Below are 22,109 nucleotides of genomic sequence, written 5' to 3'. Positions count from 1 at the left end.
GTGTGGTATGAGTGGTTCAGCGTTTCTGAGACCTTGAAAGCTATGTAGTGTGCATTCGTCATTGTCTGAAAATGGATCTCCTTATCTTGCTGCTAAACGATATACCTGCCTAGCTACTTCTGGCTAGATTCCTAGCTTCTAGTTTTAGCAAATGACTCTTGTGAGGAGTTTAAAATGGCGATCTGTGGTGGCTGGGAAACCTGAAGCTCAGATTATTTTTTGAAAGCATTCCACACCATCACCAGCATCTCACAGCAGATTTTCTAGGGGGTTTATGGGTGAAGTGCTCGCACCATGATCTAGAGAAAACCTTGGACACTCGGTTCTATGCGTCGCATACTTCTCTTAAGATCTTACAAGTAGTGGTTTAAAGAGCACTTGTGTAAGAGCTCTCTTGCTTTGTGTTACAGAAGCCCATCTGAAGGTGTGCCCTCAAGGCTTCTCATGCTGCACTCTGGAGATGGAGGAGAAGCTGAGTCAGCAGAGCCGCTCGGACCTGAAGGCCCCGATCTCCCAACTGAGCGCCACCCTGCAGAGCAGCTTCACACAAAGACACCAACATTTTGACCGTGAGACTCATGCTCTCTCCGCCACACACACTACAGAAATGACGCATTTCATGTTGGTCACGTTGACCAGGTCGTGTGCGTCAGTGCAAGAGCTTCCATCCAGCTGTAATCCACCAGAACACATCTACGCAAATCCATAACGTTGTGTTTTTAGATGCATTTCTTATTTATTCGGAGTCGCCCTCATTCCTGTTGTTTTGGCAGCCAATTTGTTTATTTCAGTTCGGTCCAGCAATGTTTCAATTTTACCGGAACTCCCAGCTGTTCCCAGCAAAGGGTGTTGTGAAACCGAACGGTATGTTGCATTACGTCTCTTTTTAAGCATGTATTTAAATTCATGTCATTTTAAAAAGTCTAGATAAGCGCATCCACTTTTTTAAATTTATTCTAGGCTAATGACCCAGACAGTTTAAATAACACTGATGATGAGAGAGAAACAGTATACAGGTGTGCTCATAAGTTTACATACCCTTTGCAGAGTCTGCAAAATGTTCATTTAAAAAAAGAGGGATCATAAAAATTACATTTTTAAAAAAACATTTCGTCCTGCCGTCAATGAGATTTCGCATAACAGATGTTTACACACAGTCCACAAGACACAATAATAACTGAGTTTACACAAATGAACCAGTTCAAAAGTTTACATACACTTGATTGTTAATACTGTGTTGTTACCTCAATGATTTATAACTTTGTTTTTAGTTTTGTGATGGTTGAGTCACATGAATCCCTTATTTGTCCTGAGCAGTTAAACTGCCCACTGTTCTTCAGAAAAATCCTCCAGGTCCTGCACATTCTTTGCTTTTCCCGCATCTTCTGCATATTTGACGCCTTTCCAGCAACAGCTGTATGATGATGAAATCCATCTTTTCACACTTAGGACAATTGAGGGATTCATACAAATCTTTTACAAGAGGTACCGAGCAAGTGTGAGTGTAAACTTTTGAACAGGATGATTGGTGTATTTTTATTTTTTATTAAATATATATATATATATATATTTTTTTTTTTTTTTTACAGATCTTATTTTTTCCCCCCATTTAGTGCTGCCCTTCAGAAGCTACATATGATATTCACATGTTTCCCAGAAGACGAAATAATAACAATTTATACCGATCATCCTGTTCAAAAGGCTCTTAATGTATTGTGCTTTTTTGAGAATCAGTGAATGCTTGCAGCTTTTGTAACAATTTTGACTCCCTCAATTGTAGGGCTGTGATGGTGGCAGTTATATAACACCGCCGTGGTTAATGACTAAATAATAATATACTGTTGCAAGCAAAATGATTCAACCCCCAGTGCAAATTGGGTTTATTGTCAAAATTTACAGACACTCAGCTGTTTTCAACACCAAAATGAAAATGCAACTTCTAATAACTTCTCCAGTTTCGGAATTATTCATTCCAGGACTTCTGCAACTTGGGATCATTGTCCTGTTGGAAGGTCCAGTGATGCCAAGCTTCAGCTTCCTCACAGACGGCATGACGTTTTCTCCTAGAATTTCCTGATACTTCAATGAATGCATCTTACCCTCCATACGCTGCAGGTTTCCAGTGCCAGAGAATGCAAAGCAGCCCCAGAGCATCACCGAGCCACCACCATGCTTGTCTGTTTACAGAGTGTTCTTTCTTCATTCTCCTTCCTCCAGACATACCGCTGATCCATCGTGCTGAAAAGTTCCAGTTTTGTTTCATCGCTGCACAGAACAGAATCCCAAAACTTCTGTGGCTTATTTATATGATTTTGAGCCGACTTTTCTTGTGCTTTTGGGTCGGTAGTAGTGTACGTCTTGGAGTTCTGGCATGGAAACCTTCCACATTTAGTACGCGTCTTACTGTGCTCACTGAAACCTCAGTGCCTGTTGCAACCAAGTCCAGCTGCAGGTCTTCTGCAGTCACTCGAGGGTTTTTCACAACCTGCCTTCTCAGAAATCTGGTTGCAGCCGTTGATAGCTTCCTTTTTCTGCCCCGTCCAGGTATTTCATTCATTTTCTGCCCCTAGCCAGTTCAGGTATTTCATGTGTTCCACATGCTCAAGCACACATGGGGCAAATAATGAAGCCCTCGATTAGTTGCATCAGGTGTGCTTGAGACAACACCTGTTTTGCATATTTGTGCTGTTGTGAGGAATTCTATTCAGGGGGTTGAGTAATTTTGAAACTGGAGAAATCATTAGAAGTTGCATTTTCAGTTGAATTTGTGGAAACCACTTGAAGCATTCGTTGTGTTGAACTATTGTGTTGAATAATTTTGATTGCAACTCTATAGATGGATGGATAGATCATTTTATAGGCTTAAATTAAATAAATTTAAACGAGGCTTTATTTTAACACTTCCGTCAATGAAACTGCCTTGTTGTGTCATGTTGTTGCAATGAGAAACAGCCTGAGGGCGCTGTGGGATACGGTATTGCGATTGACCCAAAAAGAAGAAGAGAAGAGAAGTGAAGCACGCACGTTTCTGTGATGAATACTTTTTCTTTTACAAGTGTAGTATTCCACAAACCTATAAAACTTTGAAAGAAATACCAGTAGTACAGTAACCGAAATATTAAATAAAATAAAAATGCAGCTTGGTGTTATGCCTGGAGATGGATCCTGAGATTTGTAGGCTAGTGTTTGCCCGTTTAACACTCCTGCTGTTGGAAAGGGATCAAATATGCAGAATATGCTGGAAAAGCAAAGAATGTGCAGGACCTGGAGGATTTTTCCTGAAGAACAGTGGGCAGTTTAACTGCTCAGGACAAACAAGGGACTCATGAACAACCATCACAAAACATAAGTTATTGATAGTCCAGGTAACAACACAGTCTTTAGAATCAAGGGTATGTAAACTTTTGAACTGGTTCATTTGTGTATAGTAAATTCCTTTGTGAACTAGCTTATTCAGGCAAGTACTAAATTAAAAAAAAAAACAAATTTCAATTTTAATGATCCTTCTTTTTCTTTTCTTTATTTAAATTAATTTTAATTTGACAGATTCTGCAAGGGGTATGTCAATTAATGAGCTGTATAAGTAAATCATACATGCCGGAGAAATGGCTTATATCCTGTAGGTTATGATTAACAGAATTAGGACACACTGCGAACCAGATAAAGAGAATCCAGTCAATAGATGGTACAGCCAGTAGGTTCTAATGTATAAAGAAGTGATCTGTGAAGAGAAAATGAATCAAAAAGAATGAACCGAGTCATCCAGGATCGGTCTCAAAGTGCCTTACACCTTTTTTTAGACATTACAGGAAGAGCCTCACTGCTGCTGTTCTCTCCAGGGTAGAATTCACCAAATATTTGTAGGTGTACCAATCATTTACTACAGAATTTTCCAATAGTTTTAAGCTCAAAATACAACCCCAATTCCAAAGAAGTTTGGACGCTGTGTAAAACGTCAATAAAAACTGAATGCAATGATTTGCAAATCTCCTAAACTCATATGTTATTCACAATAGAACATCGAAAACGTGTCAGATGTTTAAACTGAGGAAATGTACCGTTTTAAGAAAAACAATAAGGTCATTTTGAATTTGATGGCCGCAACACGTCTCAAAAAAATTTGCGACGGGGGCAACAAAAGGCTGGAAAAGTAAGTGTTATTAAGAAAGAAACAGCTGGAGGTACATTTTGCCATTAATTAGGTTAATTGACAACAGGTCAGTAACATGATTGGGTAAAAAAAAAAAGAAGTGTATCTTAGAAAAGTGTACAGAGTCTCGCAGAAGTAAAGATGGGATGGAATCTGGATATGTTGCTTTAAAGCCTGTATATACCTTTCAGCGTTGATGGAGCCTTTTCAGATGTGAAGGCTGCCCCTTTCCATCAGAGACGCAGGCTTTTGAACTGAGCGCTGATAAAAAGCCGGATGGTCCCTCTCCTCTTTAGTCCTCTTTAGTTTAGACGATGCGGACTCTATGGTTTCCAAAACGAATTTCAAATTTCGATTCGTCTGACCGCAGAACAGTTTTCCACTTTGCCTCGGTCCATTTTAAATGAGCTTCGGCCCAGAGAAGACTGCAGCGTTTCTGGATGATGTTCACATATGGCGGCTTCTTTGCATGATGCAGCTTTAAGCAGCATTTGTGGTCGGCACGGCGAACTGCGTTCACAGACGATGAGTTCTGGAGGTGTTTCTGAGCCCATGCAGTGATTTCCATTACAGAATCATGACTGTTTTTAATGCAGTGCCGCCTGAGGGCCTGAAGATCACGGGCATGCGATACTGATTTTCACCCTTGTCCCTCGTGCACGGAGATTTCTCCAGATTCTCGGGAATCTTTTGATGATGATATATACTGCAGATGATCTGTTCATCATCTTAGCAATTTTACATTGAACATTATTCTGAAATTGTTCCTCAAAGTGTAGAAGCAGTTTTTCACACTCGTTAGTGAACCTCTGCCCATCTTTACTTCTGAAAGACTCTGATTCTTAAGATACTCTTTTTTTTTTATTTTTATTTTTTTTTTTATGCCCAATCATCTTACTGACCTGTTGCCAATTTACCTCCAGCTGTTTCTTTTTAGTAGCATTTACTTTTCCAGCCTTTTGTTGGCTCAATCCCAACTTTGTTGAGACGTGCTGCGGCCATCAAATTCAAAATTACCTTTTTTTTTTATTTATTTTTCACATTTTTTTTTAATGGTACATTTCCTCAGTTTAAACATTTGATGTTTTCTATGTTCTATTATGAATAACATCTGGGTTTATGAGATTTGCGAATCACCGCGTTCTGTTTTTATTTATTTACATTTTACATGGCGTCCCAATGTTTTTTGGAATTGGGGTCGTATCCTTTTATCATCTATTCATGTTTGCTCACTTTCCTGAAGGATGACAATAATGGACCCACCAGGATCTGAATTTGAGATACGAGCAGGGAACGGTAATTCGAACACTGCTGTCCAGAGACCTAGACTGCGCGTTCCCATCCGTCTTTCCACCTGTCTCACAGAACACACATTCTCTCACACACATACAGAAACGCCCGTCAGACAGACCACACACATGCCCAGAGCCAGGCTTCCTTTCTCCTGCGCATGTGGCTGTAAATATCAAGCAGGGGGAGGGAGATCGGGTTTCTCCCGTGCTGAGGGTGATGTTGTGCGTGGGAACACGTGACTAGCTCTGCTGACTCACCCAGGAGGTGGAAAACCCCCCACACATGCATGTACACACAGAGAGACCGAGTACCTAACATCACGTTCATGTCATTAAGTCTCGCAGGTGTAAACTCCAGTAATTTACAAAACAGTGTGAGACAAAGTGGTTTGGGATGAAGAAGGCTTTGCCAGCAGCTGCCAGTGTAGAAGTTTCAGTTTAATGCCCTTAACTGTTAGGTTGATTCGGATAGGAAATTTCCGGCACTTATTAGCTGACTCATCTGGGCCAGGTGAATGATACTCGGCATTAACCCTGATGACCGATGCTTACAAGGAACAATCAACTGAATGTGATTTCAGTTTTCATTCTCATGCATAGGCGCCCAGATATTAAGCTTAGGGGGCAAAAGAGAGAGAATATATTTCCAATACCGTCCAGTACAAGGCTTAAATTGCAGCGCATGCCACTCCGTTACCTCGGTTTTGATCAAACCTGTTTCAAATCAGACGCAAAGCACGCCAGGTCTCAAGCCCGCCGTGATGCTTTTTATTTCACACAGGCCGCTGCTCTCACGTGGAGCATCGGTATCCGTTTTCTTTCATCGGTTTAGTAAACATAGGAGAAATCTGTAGGAAACTTAAGATGATTATAACATTGGCATCTCACTGGGTTTAAGTTCATTAAGCCCAGTGAGCTTTTCCATCATTCTGCCCCAAATATCCAAGCGGTTGTAGCATTTTAAACATCAGGTTTGAATTTCAAGCTATGCTAGAGTGCGCACTGCCAAAGGGATGCATGCTGATATATTGAGCCGACTTCCAGTAAAGCCGTATTTGTGTGTTTTTATTTATTTTCTTTTCTTTTCTTTGGGTGTTGTAAATGATACTTGAATACGCCATGTTAACTGTACTTTTTCCCCCCCTCCCCTTCTCTACTAGTGGTTAAGCAAAATATCTGTTCAAGTCTTGCGGATATCTGAATAATAAAACGAATAATAAAAAATAATAAAACAAGAGCTTAGTTAGTGGCAGTCGAGTCGGTGTGTATCTGGCAGAGGCGCTTCGTGCTTTTAAAAACGGAAACGATCCCAAACACCTGGCAAAAGACCGAGGAAATGTTACGGTTTGGAGAAATGTGCGCACCGGTGGCACCCGACACTTTATGGACGCGTTTGTGTGGAAGAGAAAGTGGAGGGCGCGTATCATGCGACCTTCATAGTGGGGGAAGAGCGTTTTAAGGAGAGAGACGCGAACCCACCGACACAAAGACACACCAGATTGCTTTTATGATACTGGACGTTTTGTGATAAGTAGGGTTTCTAACAGGGTGTGTATCCATGTTGCACCGTTTTCAAAGGAAAAGCTTTAGGGAGTGATGGTGAGCAAGAATGCCTGTATTGCAGCCAGATGTGATTAGGAATGTGATGTTTCGGAATGCAGTGGCAGCCCTATACCTCCCCTCCTTTGCCTCCTCCTTGCTCCCATTCTCTGCCCTTTGTTCCCTTTCTCTCCTTTTCTCTGCCTTTCATTTCCATGCCAGCTCCAGGTTCTCAGCTCTTTTGAACTATTACCGTGGGAATAAGCTTAGAAGTGCTAGTCGGTGAAAACCGGCACAGACACCCCTGTTTAACGAGCTAAACAGCCTTACGACTGGAACACGCTAGACTCTCTTGGTGTGACAATGTAGATGACGAGCAATACAAATATGACCACATGAACCTGTTTTTCTCTTGGTTTTCGAAAGGAAAACGAGCTGGGAAAGTTTAGTTGACGAAGCAGTTTCTCCCATCAGAGATCCATGGAGTAAACTGTTAACATTAAGACATCAAACAAGCGAGCAGGCCCACAGGAACCAGCACAGACTGTATACGGTGGCCTTGAGATGGAGATGATAATGACACACCCACAGTCGAGCAAACAGAACTACAAAGTGGAATATTTACACCGAGTACCGAAGATAAACGCTCGTTAAGATAAAGATGAACACACATCCACGTTTGTGCGCGGGACGTGGTGAGAGTAGTCTCTCGGTTTCAATCGCAGCCCGAAATAGTTCTCCTTTGCTGCGTCTGGTCTGGATAGCTGTGGCCAGGTCAGTATTGTCTGCGGGATTAAACCCCCCACCCCCAAACTCTCATGTCCTGCGCGGCAGGGTGCCTGCAATCCCACAAGAAAAGAAAGGAACTCGCCGACTAATTGGTACAAATGGGAAGCAATTACTGGTTGGGACAAGAAAGGTCAAGGTACATGGAATAAATTGAAGGATGGATGGAAGAAAGCAGAGAGCTTTGGTGGCCAGAAACTTCTCCTTTTTTAAATTTTTTTTTTTTTTTTTTTTTTTTATAAATTAAACCACATTCTGTTTTCTAGACAATACGCCCACGTTTAAATATTCCCCGAGTTTTCCTTAGCGACGGTGCAAGAGCGCAGACCACTGGAAAAGGGTATTTTTAGAGCCGCCCTTTTAAAAAGTACGGGAAACCTGTGCTCGAAGATTAAGTTCCCCTTGCTACACTTGATGTACTTGATAATCTCCAAATGACTAGCCTTGCGTATAACTACTTGCTAACAGATCGCTCACTTTAATGGAAACACCAGAAGGGAGGTCTCGAACTTGTCCGCTTATTGGCAGACTGCACCGCTTCGCGAGCATGTATTTAATGATGAAACAAGATGCGTAAATCTTTTTATTTATTTATTTGTTTAAATCCAACTGCAAGTATACAGACACTTAACAGATATCGAACAACGTTAAAAACTTTTTACATCGGAGCGACTTGGGGGGAAAAAGCTTTCCTTGTTTGTTGGTTCAAAAATTAGAAAAAAAAAACTTAAGCCAGACAAAAACCTTGCATTTTTACATTGCAATTGTGTTATTTTCCTCTGCTGGATAGTGACTTACTCTAGAGCCCTGCATTTCATGCATGTAGGCTTTTAATATATATTTTACCTTGACGCTGATTGATTAGAACCGTTCTGTACTTGTCCTGTACTCGTTTTCACCATCATTCTATTACTTGATCCAGCGCGCTCTAGTCCTTCTCCAGCTATATCCCTACCCTTCATGGCTCTGCTGTGTGACTTACAACTTTGGCAGACCTGGCATTCTTCCCTGTCTAGCTGGGGCGGGAATTTGTTATAATCTCACTCGAGAGCTTGAGCTGCATGCCCTTTTCCTCTTCCCATGTCAGTAAGGGGCTGATGGCCGCCTGCCGAAACACTGATGAACGTAAAGACCGCGGTGTTTCCGGTATCCGTGGTTACACGGCGTGGCCTCAACTCCCTCCCTATACACACGCGCACCACCTGCCATGGTGCTGAGTGGATGCCAGTGTGAAGTGGAAGCGATGGTGCCTGGCGGACCTTGAACATACGTGCCTGTCAGGGTGCTTGAAAGCAGTGTGTGGTGTGCTTGTGAAGTTCTGGTATAAGTCAAGTATTGGCATAATCGAATTTTGGTGTAGTCCTGGTGCTTAGACTGATTTAACATGTCATGAGGCATGTAAGCAACTCTGAAAACACACACACACTTAAATGCATCATGAAATAACCAGTAAGGGAGAAGTTAATACGAAGAAAAAAGGCTGTGCGTTAGTGCCTATTTCCGTCTGTGTGTGTGGGGGGGTGAAGCATTTCAGTGGAATTCTCATTTTGTTCAGATTAAGAAAAGCCCGTGCCATGGGGAGAGAGTTTCATGGGAGAGAGGGGCTGGATTATTTGTGGTGGGGAAGGGGGTTGACATTCCACAGGATGAAGTAGGTCATTGTTCCCCGTCTCCACTGAAGAGGGCTTTCTGAAGGAACTGATGAGCTGAAAGCAGAGCACAGAGGGAATGAGAGAGGCTCGAGGTCCCTTTTTTTTTTGGTGAAGGGGGTCTGCATTATTCAGTAATCCTATTGAAAGCTCTTCTCTGAAGGATGGCGCAGGAGCAGCGCTGAGAGAAAGGGGGAAAAAAAAAAGCGACTGGAATGTGACAGCAGGAAAATGCCATTGATGGTGGTCAGTCTCAACTGGCTTGATGGGTGAGATGTTACCGTTTGAACAGTAGGCCGGCCTGCATTCTTTCTTTCACTCCCTTTTTTTTTTTTTTTTTTTTTTTTTTTTTTTTCTCCCCCTGTCAGCACTTTTCTCCCATGATAAAAAGTTATTTTCCTAGAGGCTGCAAGAAAGTGTTTGTAGAACAATGTCGGCTCGAATGGAAAATGCATTAATGTGTATCTGGCCTCACTGGCAACCCTAGTGGCTTTTCCAGACATGAAAGAACAAAACATTGTGGAATATGAAATGGTGCTCTCTCGATTGTCATTCTAATGGCAAAGTAATATATATTTGGCACAACAGAGCAGTGTGGTGTTTTTTTTTTTTTTTTTGAACTGTAAATCAGTTCACATGTCTAGTTTTTAAAAAGTAATCTAGATAATGAATGCGTGTGTGTTTTACTGTTTTATAAATTCCCAATAAGTTCAACAGACCGCTCTAGATAAATATTCTGTCCCCGTATAAACAACTAACAAAACTCCGTCAGGATCTGCTTTGCTTAGTCTTTGCTGTCTAATCGAACCTCTCTTTCCTTCCCCGTTCTGTCTCTCGTAGAGTTTTTCAGAGAGCTGCTCAACAATGCCGAGAAGTCGTTGCACGACATGTTCGTACTCACCTACGGAGTGATGTACATGAAGAACGCCGAGCTCTTCAAGCACTTCTTTCGTGACTTGAGGCTCTACTACACGTCGGGCAGCTCTGCCGTGCACCTCGATAACATGCTTTCCGAGTTCTGGTCCGAATTGCTCGAGCGGATGTTCCGCCTGGTCAACGCGCAGCACGAGTTCAGCGACGCGTACATGGAATGCGTGAGTCGGCATACGGAGGAGCTGATGCCGTTCGGCGATGTGCCGCGCAAGCTGAGACTGCAGCTGAGCAGAGCCTTCATCGCTGCCCGCACCTTCACCCTTGGCCTGCAGCTCATACCTGACGTGGTCAGCAAAGTCTCCACGGTGAGTACGACGATTCATTGAGATGGATAAAGGAAGTCCTGAAGGAGAACGTGACCTCAATAAGATTCTTTGACCTTTTGGTTTATTATCGATTAAACGCTCTGTCCTGTAATTGAGCGGTCTGGTTACTCATCAGCCTCTGCTGCAGACCTTTGCACTTTTTATTTCTTTATTTTTAAGCTGAATCTGATTAACTTTTTTTTTGGTCACTCCTTCACAGGTGAGTGCCTCTCCAAGCTGTGTGCGTGCTGCTATGAAGATGCTGTACTGCCCGTACTGCACAGGTCAAGTGGCTCTGAAGCCCTGTAAAAACTACTGCCTCAACGTTATGCGTGGCTGCCTAGCCAACCAAGCCGACCTCGACACCGAGTGGAACAACTTCCTGGGTAGGGAAGGGGTGTGCGTGTAAATCCATTCATTACCGAAGTGGTGTGAAATAACACATTTGCTGCCAGTGTTTTTGTGATCGTAAGAGCAGAGGATAATGGTTTAGTCGTGGAGACGTGGTTTGATCTTGAACATAACAAGGGTATTCCTGTTAGTTGTAGTGTACTGTGCCTCTTACTACTATACTATAGACCAAACAACAGAGCTGTGCACTAGGGCTGGCTTTGTTCATCAGCTTTGTGGCGCCTTGTTAAGCCCACTTGCTGTTTAACAAACCTTAAGTATGGCAGTCTGTATTGCCCCAGTAGCCAGCTCTGTGGTTCCCCCCAGTGGTAGTTATCAGTTACTGCAGCAGTTAGAAACTGTGTCTGCACATTTCTTAGTTCCAGTATTCAAGGGCCACAGCACTGTTGTTTACCCTTTCCAACCAAACCTAAATAATGACCAGTGAAGCAAAGTTCAAGACGAGTTGAACCAGATGGTTCTGAGGAAAATGTTACAAAACGCAGTGCTTTGGGTCCTTCCTTCAAGTCTTCAGTTAAATGTCATACTTTCCTGCTGAGTCCGCTCATGTGTTTGCCTTTTAGATGCCATGCTGAGTCTGGTTGAGAGACTGGAGGGACCATTTAACTTTGAGTCAGTAATAGATCCCATCGACGTGAAGATCTCGGAGGCCATCATGAACATGCAGGAGAACAGCATGCAAATCTCACAGAAGGTTAGCGACCGCTCAGGCTGCTTTATGATTCCACCATTAATTAACACATTCTCTTCATTTATCTCCGAGTGGCAAATAAAGCTTACACTGGCGTTATACTTCACCGTTCAAGCAGTCCGCGCAAATGTTTGAGCAAGTGATGACTTTGTAACTCTTAAAACTGAACATTTCCCTCAAATAAAACGATTTATAACTTAGAAATAAATTTTTAAAAAACTATATTTATTCAAGATTTATTACATTTAATAAATGCTGTTTTTAATTGTGCTTTTAATTTGCGTGATTTATTTTATTTGCATCACCTTTTATTCTGACCAACGAATGAGAGACTTTTGCTACTTTATATTTCCCATTAGATTTGTGCAGTGCAAAATTGAATCGGACAAAAAAAAAAAAATGTAAAAAAAAAATCTAATTAAAAGCTAACCAAAATGATCACTATTCGAATGATTCGTACTGGGCACAAGGAAGAACCGATGAAGTGAATAAATGCCTTGTAATTGTAGAATTTTCATCCTGTTTGGTTCCTTTAGGTATTCCAGGGCTGTGGGCAGCCTAGGAAAGAATTACGCACCCGGCGTTCTACAAAAGACTCAGGATTCCCTGGTCGCTTCCGGCCGTACAGCCCAGACACCAGACCCACCACTGCAGCTGGGACCAACATGGATAGACTGGTAACTTTTTAAAAAAAATTTTTAACTGCTTTCACAAAAGGGAACTCGGATCTCTGTTTAAATTGCAACTGCTGGCAATTGAATCGTGAGTCATTTACGTCTAAGACGGAAGTGAAAGTCAAGAAACGGAACTAACTCTTCACTCAGGTGGCAGATGTGAAGAAGAAGCTGAAGTTTGCCAAGAAGTTTTGGTCTACTTTACCCGAGACGGTTTGTGTTGACGACAGGGTCAACCAGGGCGACGAGTGCTGGAACGGCACAGCCAAGAGCAGGTGAGCTGGAGCAGTTCCCGAGTGCTACCGTTCTACTTCTAGCAAGACCGGAGTTTCCGTTAGCCGCTAAATACCACGTTTCAAAATGTCAGATAAAATCAAAAACTGTCCGGAAATTATCCATCGAAACACGATGTCCGGTAAAAAATATTAACACGAAGCAGACATTAGACAAAGTACATTTGCAACTGCACACCTAAATAAGGTTTCTGTCTGCGCAAAAATTTGTTCTCTCCATGTTTAATTTTGCTTTTCGGCTGACCCGTTCAAAGACACGCTGGTCGTCTCTCACGCTCCCGCTCATTATGCGAGGCACTGAAAGCACAAACAGATGCACACGAGTAAATCCTGTCTAACAGCTGACGCTCGACCACTCCCCCTCGCTGCCACAATCGCATATACTATATCCATAACATCACAGTGCGAAATAAACACAGAAATGAGATGTGCAGATTTAGTTCCAGTTTGTCCGGTTACCGGTACCAACATTTCTTAGTGGAAGCTCTGAGCAAGACGATTCTTTAAACCTTCTTCATTTTTTTTTTTTTTTGGCTCTCTCAGGTACGAGTCTGTGGTCTTGGGTAATGGCTTAGCCAATCAGGTCTCCAATCCTCATGTGGAAGTGGACATCACCAAACCGGACGTTGTGATTCGCAGACAGATTGCTGTGCTGAAGGAAATGACGACATGGCTGAAAGCAGCTCACAGTGGAAACGACATCACGTATGACAACGGTAAGAAGTGACCACACATCCAGTACATTAACACGATAACATCGTCGCCGTGTATATCATTACATCATTCCTTGGGCAGCGTTTCCCAGGCTTAGTCCTCATGTACCTATGTGCCTATTTGAGTGTTTTCCCTGTTTCCATCACGCCAACTTGAACTAACTGGTGAAGTAACACGCTATCGATGTGTTTGAGATGTGTGTATTAGAGCGGGGGGGGCTACGGTGTGTGGACACTGCTGAAACCATGTAGCATGCCTTTTAATAAATGACTAACATCACTGGACATAATCATGTTAACTCGTTCTCTCTTTTTTTTCTTTCTTTCTTTTTTTTGTTGAAGAGGATGGCAGTGGAGAGGGTAGTGGCAGTGGCTGTGATCCGTCCTCCTGTGATAGAGACAAGGATATCTATTTCTCCACACCCACGCCCGTCAAACCCCGCCAAGATACGGTAGTAAAGGATTCCTCCAGTGGTGTGCGGCTGGCACCGTACAGCCTGTTGCTGGCCCTGGCAGCCGCTGCTCTGACCCTCCTGACCTCCCACATCAGATAAGAGCGCTTCAGAGGAGAGAGATGAGCATTAGTGCGGAGAAGAAACTGTCGGAGGGATTTTTAAAAAAATAAAACACAAAAAAAACACAAAAAAAACACAAACAAACAAACAAAAAAAAAAGAACAGAGACCACCTTTAAGACTATGGTCTGTCTGCCATCTAGGAAAGACTCTCAAGTTATTAATACTCAAATAACTTCTCCCTAATGTTTTTTTTTTTTCTTTTTTTAATACAAATGGACTCTCTCATACATGGGATTCTGAAACAGAAACATCACCCTTTCCGACCATTTTCACCTGGACTTTGCTTCCCAAAGTCATTAGCAGTGTTGACAGTACCACATGGAGATAAAGATAGATATATATATACAGAGAGAGAGAGCTAATATCTCTATCTCCATGTGGAGATATATATTTCTTCTAAAAGGAGCTTTACAGGCTGAGATTTGATCTATATTTGTGCGTTTGTGTGTGAGAGTCGGTATGAATGACATTTTGTCCGAGAGAGACTTTCCTAAGATAACTACTTAACGAATTCCTATACCATCTTTAGACTGAGTGAAGCAAAATGTAGCAGGTACACAATCACCAGAGTTAAAACACCTCTGTTTGTGTGTGTGTGTGTGTGTGTGTGTGTGTGTGTGTGTGTGTGTGTGTGCTTCCGATTTGCCAACTTGCATGGCATAGATGTTGGCAAGCCTTTAAGAACAAAATCCCTTCACCAAGCGTTTCTGTTTATAATAAAAGCTGAGGGCCAAGCCACAACATATGGTACAGAGTTAAAATGGCTAGCATGTGCAGAATTGAAGGTCCCTTTGTTTTCTTTGTTGTTTTTTTTTTTTGTTTTTTTTTTAAAGCAAATTTCTATCAGGGATGTCAGGTCTTTATCAGAAAAGTGTACGGAGTAATTTGGGGAAATGGAGCGGAAAACTTCGTAACGTTTTTCCGTTCATCTGAACGCTGATTGGTTGACAAAAATCGATTAAAAGGTGACCTGATAATGACCCGTTTGTAAGTGAGGAGTGTGTACAGGCGTGACCATTCAACTTTATTCATTTAGCTACAGCACGCACACTGCAATTGAAACAGCCTGACTGCACACTGGCTGTTCTGTGCACAGATACTTCAACGAGGAAGGAAATCACATCCACCTGGACAAAGGTGCGCTTGTGAATTAGTTAGAGCGGAGTTTGAGACGTGGAAGAGTAATAATGAAATTAACACAGGGTTTTATTTGACGGTTTTTAATTTCGCTTGAAATGTAATCTGAGGTGTAAATCTATATATCGGGTACTACAGCAGATTTGCCTTGTCCAGAATGACCGACGGTGCCGACTTGAGTGAGATGGAGTGGTTTCTGTATGTTTGTAAATGTTTTCTTTCTTTCTCCCACTGGTCTAACCAAGCCCTATTAGAGTACCCTGTTTAACTCCATTTTTACCATCTGATCATCATCTCTGCATTACAGTACAAGCTTATGCCCCCCCCCCCTAACCTGGAACGTTATTTTAACGTGTCCCTACGTCGGGAGACGAACGGCGCCTCTCGCAACGGTTGCACGTTTCTTACATCATCTTGCGGCTTGTGAACCGTTCTTCTTTCGCTCCACAGGCCGTCTGTGCATGTAGGTTTTCTTTTTGATGAGCGACGAGTACGGCTTTACGTTCGAAAGCAACCGAGGTCCTTACGTTACAACTTCTCAAACGAACCCGTCTCCGTCTCTCCGTGAACTACTCCCTGCTTGCTCTTGTACAGTAAGTTATTTAACTGCATGTCTCTAGGTTCTTTTACAAACACAACATAACGTCCATAAAGTGCAGTATTGGAAAAAAAAACATATTTATATCTGTAGATGGTTGCATTTTAACATTTTCATAAATTACCTGATTTTTTTTATTTTTTTTTTAAATTGGCTTCGAATTTCATGTATTGTAAAGCTTCTTGTTTATAAACCAGTTTATCATCGTCATTCCTCCCCCCCCCCCCTTCCAATAGTTAAGTAAGGATGTTGTAAAAGGTCTGCAGAGTGATGGATGGCGTCGACCATGAGCTCATGAGTGTCTTATAGTGTCGTACGCACTTTTTAAATCGTCATTCAAAATGCCTTACACTTCGGAGTGCTAGCAAGAATCCCTTCAGTGACTATTGATTGGAGGCCCTGAACAGTGGTTGACTTTTTTTTTTTTTTTTTTTTTTTTTGGAAGATCTGTTGTTTATTCATATGTAGATGGGGAGGGGGATCAAGTTTCTATTTGACACACATCAGTAATGTATCCTTTGTTGTGCATGAGAGCGTAAATAGAGAGCAATGTAACTTCTCTCCACAACAAACCTTCCCTCTGTTGCACACAAACAAGGAATGACCATGTAAGTCCTTCAGTGTTAAGGTGAGATGAACAGTTTGACTGGGATGACTGCCTTTTTTTTGGATCGAACAAGTCTTTTAGCGGGAATCCCGAGCTAGAGAATGAAGTTTGTGTAGTCGTTCGCTCTGAACAATGGAACAGCGCCATCTTTTGAAAAGGAGTTACAAGAGACTTGACTACAGAGAGGAAATAATGTAAATATGCAGCAGTCGGTCTCTGAGAGAGGTTATAACAGTACAAGTCTTACTCTTTCTGAGGATAGACTTAACATGGAGAGGGGGGGGGGGGGGGGACATGCTAAAAATGTAAGAGAAAAGATGTATTAAACACATCAAAGTCTTGTGAAAATAAAGACTGCAGATATTTAAATACGATGTGCCGTTTGTGTCTTTTCTCCATCACTGTATTTGTACACTTCACATTACCACAGCTCCATTCTGAAAGATATGACTTTTATTTATTAAATTTTTTTTAATTATTATTTAAATGTTTATTGGTAAGGACATGTAGCGCTCGCGGTGTACATCATCCACTGAAATAAAAATGCTTCTTTTCCATACATTTTGAGTCTTTGCGAATGATTGGGAGCTTATTCTCAACATTCTTCGGTTAACATTCTCGGCGGTAAATGGGTCGAGAATGCATAACGGGTCCTTATCCTGATGTGGACTTTTTCCAGAATATTTACGGTAATTGAGGGAGATGTTGGAAGGAACAGACGAGCACTGCTTACACCCGTGCGGAGCAGAAAGGCATCTCAGAACGTGCAACAGGTCACGTGTTGAGGCGGATGGGCTGACGACCACATCTGGCTCCACTTCTGTCAGCCAAGTAACGGAATCTGAGGCTACAACGGGCTCAGGTTCGAATGAGGTTTTTACAATCGACAGTCTTCCAGTTTCAGTGAACCTGTGGACTGCAGACTCCTTCCATACGTTTTTAAATAAACGCCTTCTAAGAGAAAACGTTTCAATATCACTGATTTATATGTTTTTTTCTGTTTAATATTAACCTTATTATGTTGAGAATCTGCTATGGAAGTGCCTGTGAAGGGACATGCACATAAACATAAACCTATCATTTGAATTATATTCAGACTTGAATGACAGGGCTGTTCTACTACAGAACATTAATCGATATGCTCCGCCCAATCAGATTGGAGAATTCGGCCGCCCTGTGGTATAAAGGACAATCGCTCGAAAACGATGTTAAGAATTTGTAAAGCGATATTTACTTGGGACTCATAAATGAACACGTTTTTCTCCGTAAGAATGTAGAGTAGTGTTTTTATTTCTCCCATCGTTCAAATGAAATCACATGCTAAAGCTACTACCATGGGGGTAAAGCATGAAAACTTAAAATTATCGACTGAATGTGATCAACATCCTTAGAGAACATGACAAAGCTTGGACCTGATGTGTAGAGGATAGGGGACGAAAAAAAAATTCAAATCTAATTGTGTTTAAGAACAAATCGAATGTTTCATTCTATTAGATGAGAAAACATTTTGCAGAAATTTCTTAATCATTTCATTGGACTGCCAAACAAGCCACCAAGCAATTGATGACTGGCCAGTACTGGAGGTGTTTCACCAATAGAAAACACCGAAATGCTGATTTTAGGTGAGCTAACTTTATTCGGAATTTGCAACATAACAATACCATAAGCATGCTAGTGCTGTCCCTGTACAGCAACGTGCATTTATACACCTGTATTTATAATCTTGTACATCCTGGCCCGATGCCAATTTGCTACCTAGTCAGTTAGGTCACAGTGAGGCATGATGGGTTGCCAGTCTATCGCAAGGCACCATTTGATGTACACATTCACATCTACGGGCAATTTAGAATTGTGAAGTGGGAGAAAAACGGAGAACGTGACTACAGGGTGTTACAACCCGCTAATCTTTGGGATGGGAAGCCTTTTTTTGTGTGTGTATTGTGTCATGTTTTGTGTGCAGGTCTGAACTCACTCCCAGAGTTTCCAGCCTCCCATGATGACATCACTAAAAGGCAACCATATTTGAAGAGACAGAGAGATGTTGTTTGAGGTGGTTACTTGTGATTTGGTGTTAGGAGATTGCGTTTGGTTTGTATTGCTTGCCCTTGTGGTTATAGTATTCTTTGTTTTGGTTCTGACTCTGAGTATGGTTCTCCCTGTACCTGTTTATGTGTATATATTCACCCCTGTGTATATGTTTCATTTGGTTTACCAGCAGTAGGGGTGTGGCTGCCATTTCTTTTAGGAGTGGGGTCCTTTTTTTGTCTCTGTTTTTGGATTAGGGTGTTCGGGAAGTACATTTGTATTTTTCTTGTCTCTCTTTTAGGTAAAAAATAAATAAATAAATAAAAATCTATAAACCAAGAGTTCTTTTGTTTATTATTTTGGCCTTGGCCCACCCTGAAGATACGCCTGGTGTTGTGTGCTATGTATATTTATATATACACTTGCCGATTTGTACAATATACCAGAACTTCATTGAAATATGTTTGTGTCTGTCGTTCCTGTCTTCCCTGCATTAGGTCTTTCCCTTTGAACCGCGAGATGGTTACTCCGTACGACTCAACCTAGACTGGGTCGTAACAGGGAGAACATGCACAGAAACTCCACACAGACAGCAACCTGAGCTTCGGATCAAACGGGGAACCCTGGAGCTGAGCGATGGCAACACCACTACTGTGAAACCATGCTGTCTGTAACTCATCACCACATTGTTGGGTCAGGTAAAGTATTGTTCTGCTTCTGTGAACGGTCCCACAAACTTCCCAAAAAAAAAAAAAAAACAGTTAATGCCCAAGTCTCACCCTTTCTTAAGTGGATAATCTCAGCTGGATACTGTAGGCCTAAGAACTGCTGTTGTACATCATAAAGACTGTCCTGTGCTCACCTCAGGACTCTTATTAACAATATGTGCACACTCAGCACGTGGTAGACATTATAACTACATAGTTTTCTAGTCAAATATGTTATGTTCTATGATTCTGAAATTGTGTGGGGTTGAAATAAGTTTTAATTAGCTTTTTATTGTGGTTATGCTATTCAGAAAGCTTTTATTGGTCACAGTACAGTGAAATTCTCCTCTATGCATATCCCAGCTTCTTAGGACGTTGGGGTCAGAGCACAGGGTCAGCCTGGAGCAGAAAGGGTTAAGGACCCCACAGTGGCAGATTGGTGGTGTTTGAACCCCCAACCTTTTTAATTAGCACATTAACCGCTGAGCCACCAGTGCCATTTAAGTTCTAGCCTGACAATGACAGACTGACTAATTGCTGGTGTTATTTTATTTGTAGGTTCTCTGGTGATAATATACTGTGCACTGGAAGTCACAACATGCCTGAAAAGAAGTTACATGTGTAACTGCGGTTCTATCGACCTCGGATTACCACCAGTGTTTAACTGTGCATTATTACTTAATACTGTTTTGCTTCTCAGCCTCAGATTTTACCTAATGTTCTTAATATTTGGTAGGTCATTTGAAGATTAGTTTTGTAGCTGGATTTGCGATTAAGCACCGTGGAGTAAGACGTGTTTCTCTGCTTACCAGCGTGCAAATGCACAAATTTATGCCACATTTGTTTGAATAAAAAAAAACCCCACATTTTCTGGTTTACATACAATTCATACACATGCAGTCCCCTAATGGTCCATTGGAACAGCAAGGTAATTGAAATTCATCGTTTTTTCCTGTAGACTGAAAACATTTCGGTTTGAGATCAAGAGATGAAAATGAGAGAGTTTAGAACTTCATCTTTTATTTCCTGGTATTTATATGAAGATGTGTTGAGCAACCAAGAACAGCACATTCGGTATCGGACCATCCAATTTGTAAGCAAGCAGAAATATGTGACTGACAGGTGTTCCTTGTTAGATTGATTGTTTTAAGACAAGCAATAGCTTTGAACATCTCTTGGTTTCAGCCGTCAGTTTCACCTGTGAAGACTGCATTTGTTGTTAAAAAGGATAAACCAACATGAAGATCGGAGAGCTGTCTATTAGAGAAAAGCGAGGCATTTTGAAGCTGAGAAAAGAGGGAAAATCATTCAGAGGCATTGCACAAACACTGGGCATAGACAGTGCAACACTTTGGAATGTCCTGATAAGAACGAAGCAACTGGTATGCTGAGCAACAGACAGAATGGGTCGACTAAGGAAAACAACAGCGGTTGGTCACAGAAGCATTGTGAGAGCTGTGAAGGAAAAATCCAAAAACAACAGTCAGTGACATCACCAACATCCTCCACAGGGCAGGGGTGAAGGTATCACAATCCATTGTTCTAAGAAGGCGGTGAGAGTAAAAATATAGAGACCATCCCACAAGATGCAAACCACTCGTCAGAAGTAAGAACTGGAACGCCAGATTGGAATTTGCAAAGAAATACAGAGATGGGCCACAAACGTTCTGGAACCAAGATTAACCTCTACCAAAGTGTGGAGAAGGAACGAATCTGCTCATGATCCAAAACATACAAGCTCATCTGTGAAACATGGTGGAGGTAGTGTCATGGCTTGGGCTTGCATGCCTTCTTCTGGGACAGGTTCACTAATCTTTATTGATGATATAACTCATGTTAGTAGCAGCAGAATGAATTCAGGCATTTACAGGAACATTCTGTCTGCCAATTTACAGAGAAATGCATGTAGATGAATCAGTCGGCGCTTTATCATGCGGCAAGACAATGATCCAAAACATACTGCCACACTGCTCAACAAAGGACTTCATCAGGGGGGAAAAGTGGAAGGATTTAGACTGGCCAAGTCAATCACCAGACCTTAAAACAATTGAGCAGCATTTCACCTCCTGAAGAGGACACTGAAGAGAGAACCCACCCCAGAACAAACAACAATGAAAGAGGCTGCGGTAAAATCCTGGAAAAGCAACACAAAAGAAGAAACCAACAATTTGACATCGTCAACGAGTCGCAGGTTCCATGCAGTTATTGCAAGCATGAGATATGCATCCAAATATTAAGTGTCATTTACTTTAATTTACTTCAAGACTTATCCGTTCCTATGTTCTATATTTTGCGTTGTTTAACACATCCGGATGTAAATACCAGGAAATAAACGCTGAAATCCTAAAGTCTCGTATCCATCTTTTGATCTCAAATCCAAATGTCTTTGGTGTACAGCACAAAGAAATGAATCGGTCTTGCCGTTCCGATAGTTTCAGAGCGGACTGTATGTGTATATATGCAGCGCTGATGAATGCAGACTCGGGTGTGCCAAGCCTGAGCGCATCATACCTCAGAACATTTTAAACTATAATCAGAGCCACAGAGCTTCAAGAAAAATGCCGAGTGAGGGGACTGAGACTTGTGTATGTATTGTTGTATAAAAATTGTATTTTAAAAAAAATGACATTTTTATGAATAGATATAACTTTGTAAAAACATGTTTATGCATTTTATTTCTAGGGTATATTTTTTTGTACATGTTTTAAAAATATCAATACATTGGGTGTGAACTGATGACTATGCTCCACTGATGTTTATAATGAATAAAATGGTCTCAAAACATCCCCGTGATTTAACAGATACGCTGACCAAATTGCCATCGGCTATCGTTTGTCATTCGTACGTCTTCACACTGCAGATAATCTAATCTAATTTTGCTCTCTTATAACCAAAACCTAATTATGACACATTAATTACAACGTAGAATAGCATCAAGGACACAGACAGGGAAGAGACAGTAGCATGCATGTAGTAGGGACAAATATTTGACTTGGTGTATTGTGTTCATAGAATTGTGTTG

The 22,109-nt window shown here is 41.6% G+C and overlaps 1 protein-coding gene across 1 annotated transcript in view; it reads left to right on the top strand.

Moving 5' to 3' along the window:
- Window positions 1-16,729, top strand: part of gpc4 (glypican 4) — a 47,197-nt gene extending 30,468 nt beyond the window's left edge. Inside the window, exons 2-9 of the mRNA XM_017474767.3 lie at window positions 411-569; window positions 10,257-10,654; window positions 10,875-11,040; window positions 11,629-11,759; window positions 12,293-12,433; window positions 12,581-12,705; window positions 13,267-13,439; window positions 13,779-16,729. Coding sequence (XP_017330256.2) covers window positions 411-569; window positions 10,257-10,654; window positions 10,875-11,040; window positions 11,629-11,759; window positions 12,293-12,433; window positions 12,581-12,705; window positions 13,267-13,439; window positions 13,779-13,990 — 1,505 coding nt within the window. The 3' untranslated portion in view covers window positions 13,991-16,729. The remainder of the gene's footprint in view (window positions 1-410; window positions 570-10,256; window positions 10,655-10,874; window positions 11,041-11,628; window positions 11,760-12,292; window positions 12,434-12,580; window positions 12,706-13,266; window positions 13,440-13,778) is intronic.
- The last annotated feature ends 5,380 nt before the right edge of the window (window positions 16,730-22,109 follow it).

This window comes from Ictalurus punctatus, chromosome 8 (genome assembly GCF_001660625.3).
Source record: "Ictalurus punctatus breed USDA103 chromosome 8, Coco_2.0, whole genome shotgun sequence".
Classification (NCBI taxonomy): Eukaryota; Metazoa; Chordata; class Actinopteri; order Siluriformes; family Ictaluridae; genus Ictalurus; species Ictalurus punctatus.
This window is presented reverse-complemented; position numbering and strand designations above follow the sequence as displayed.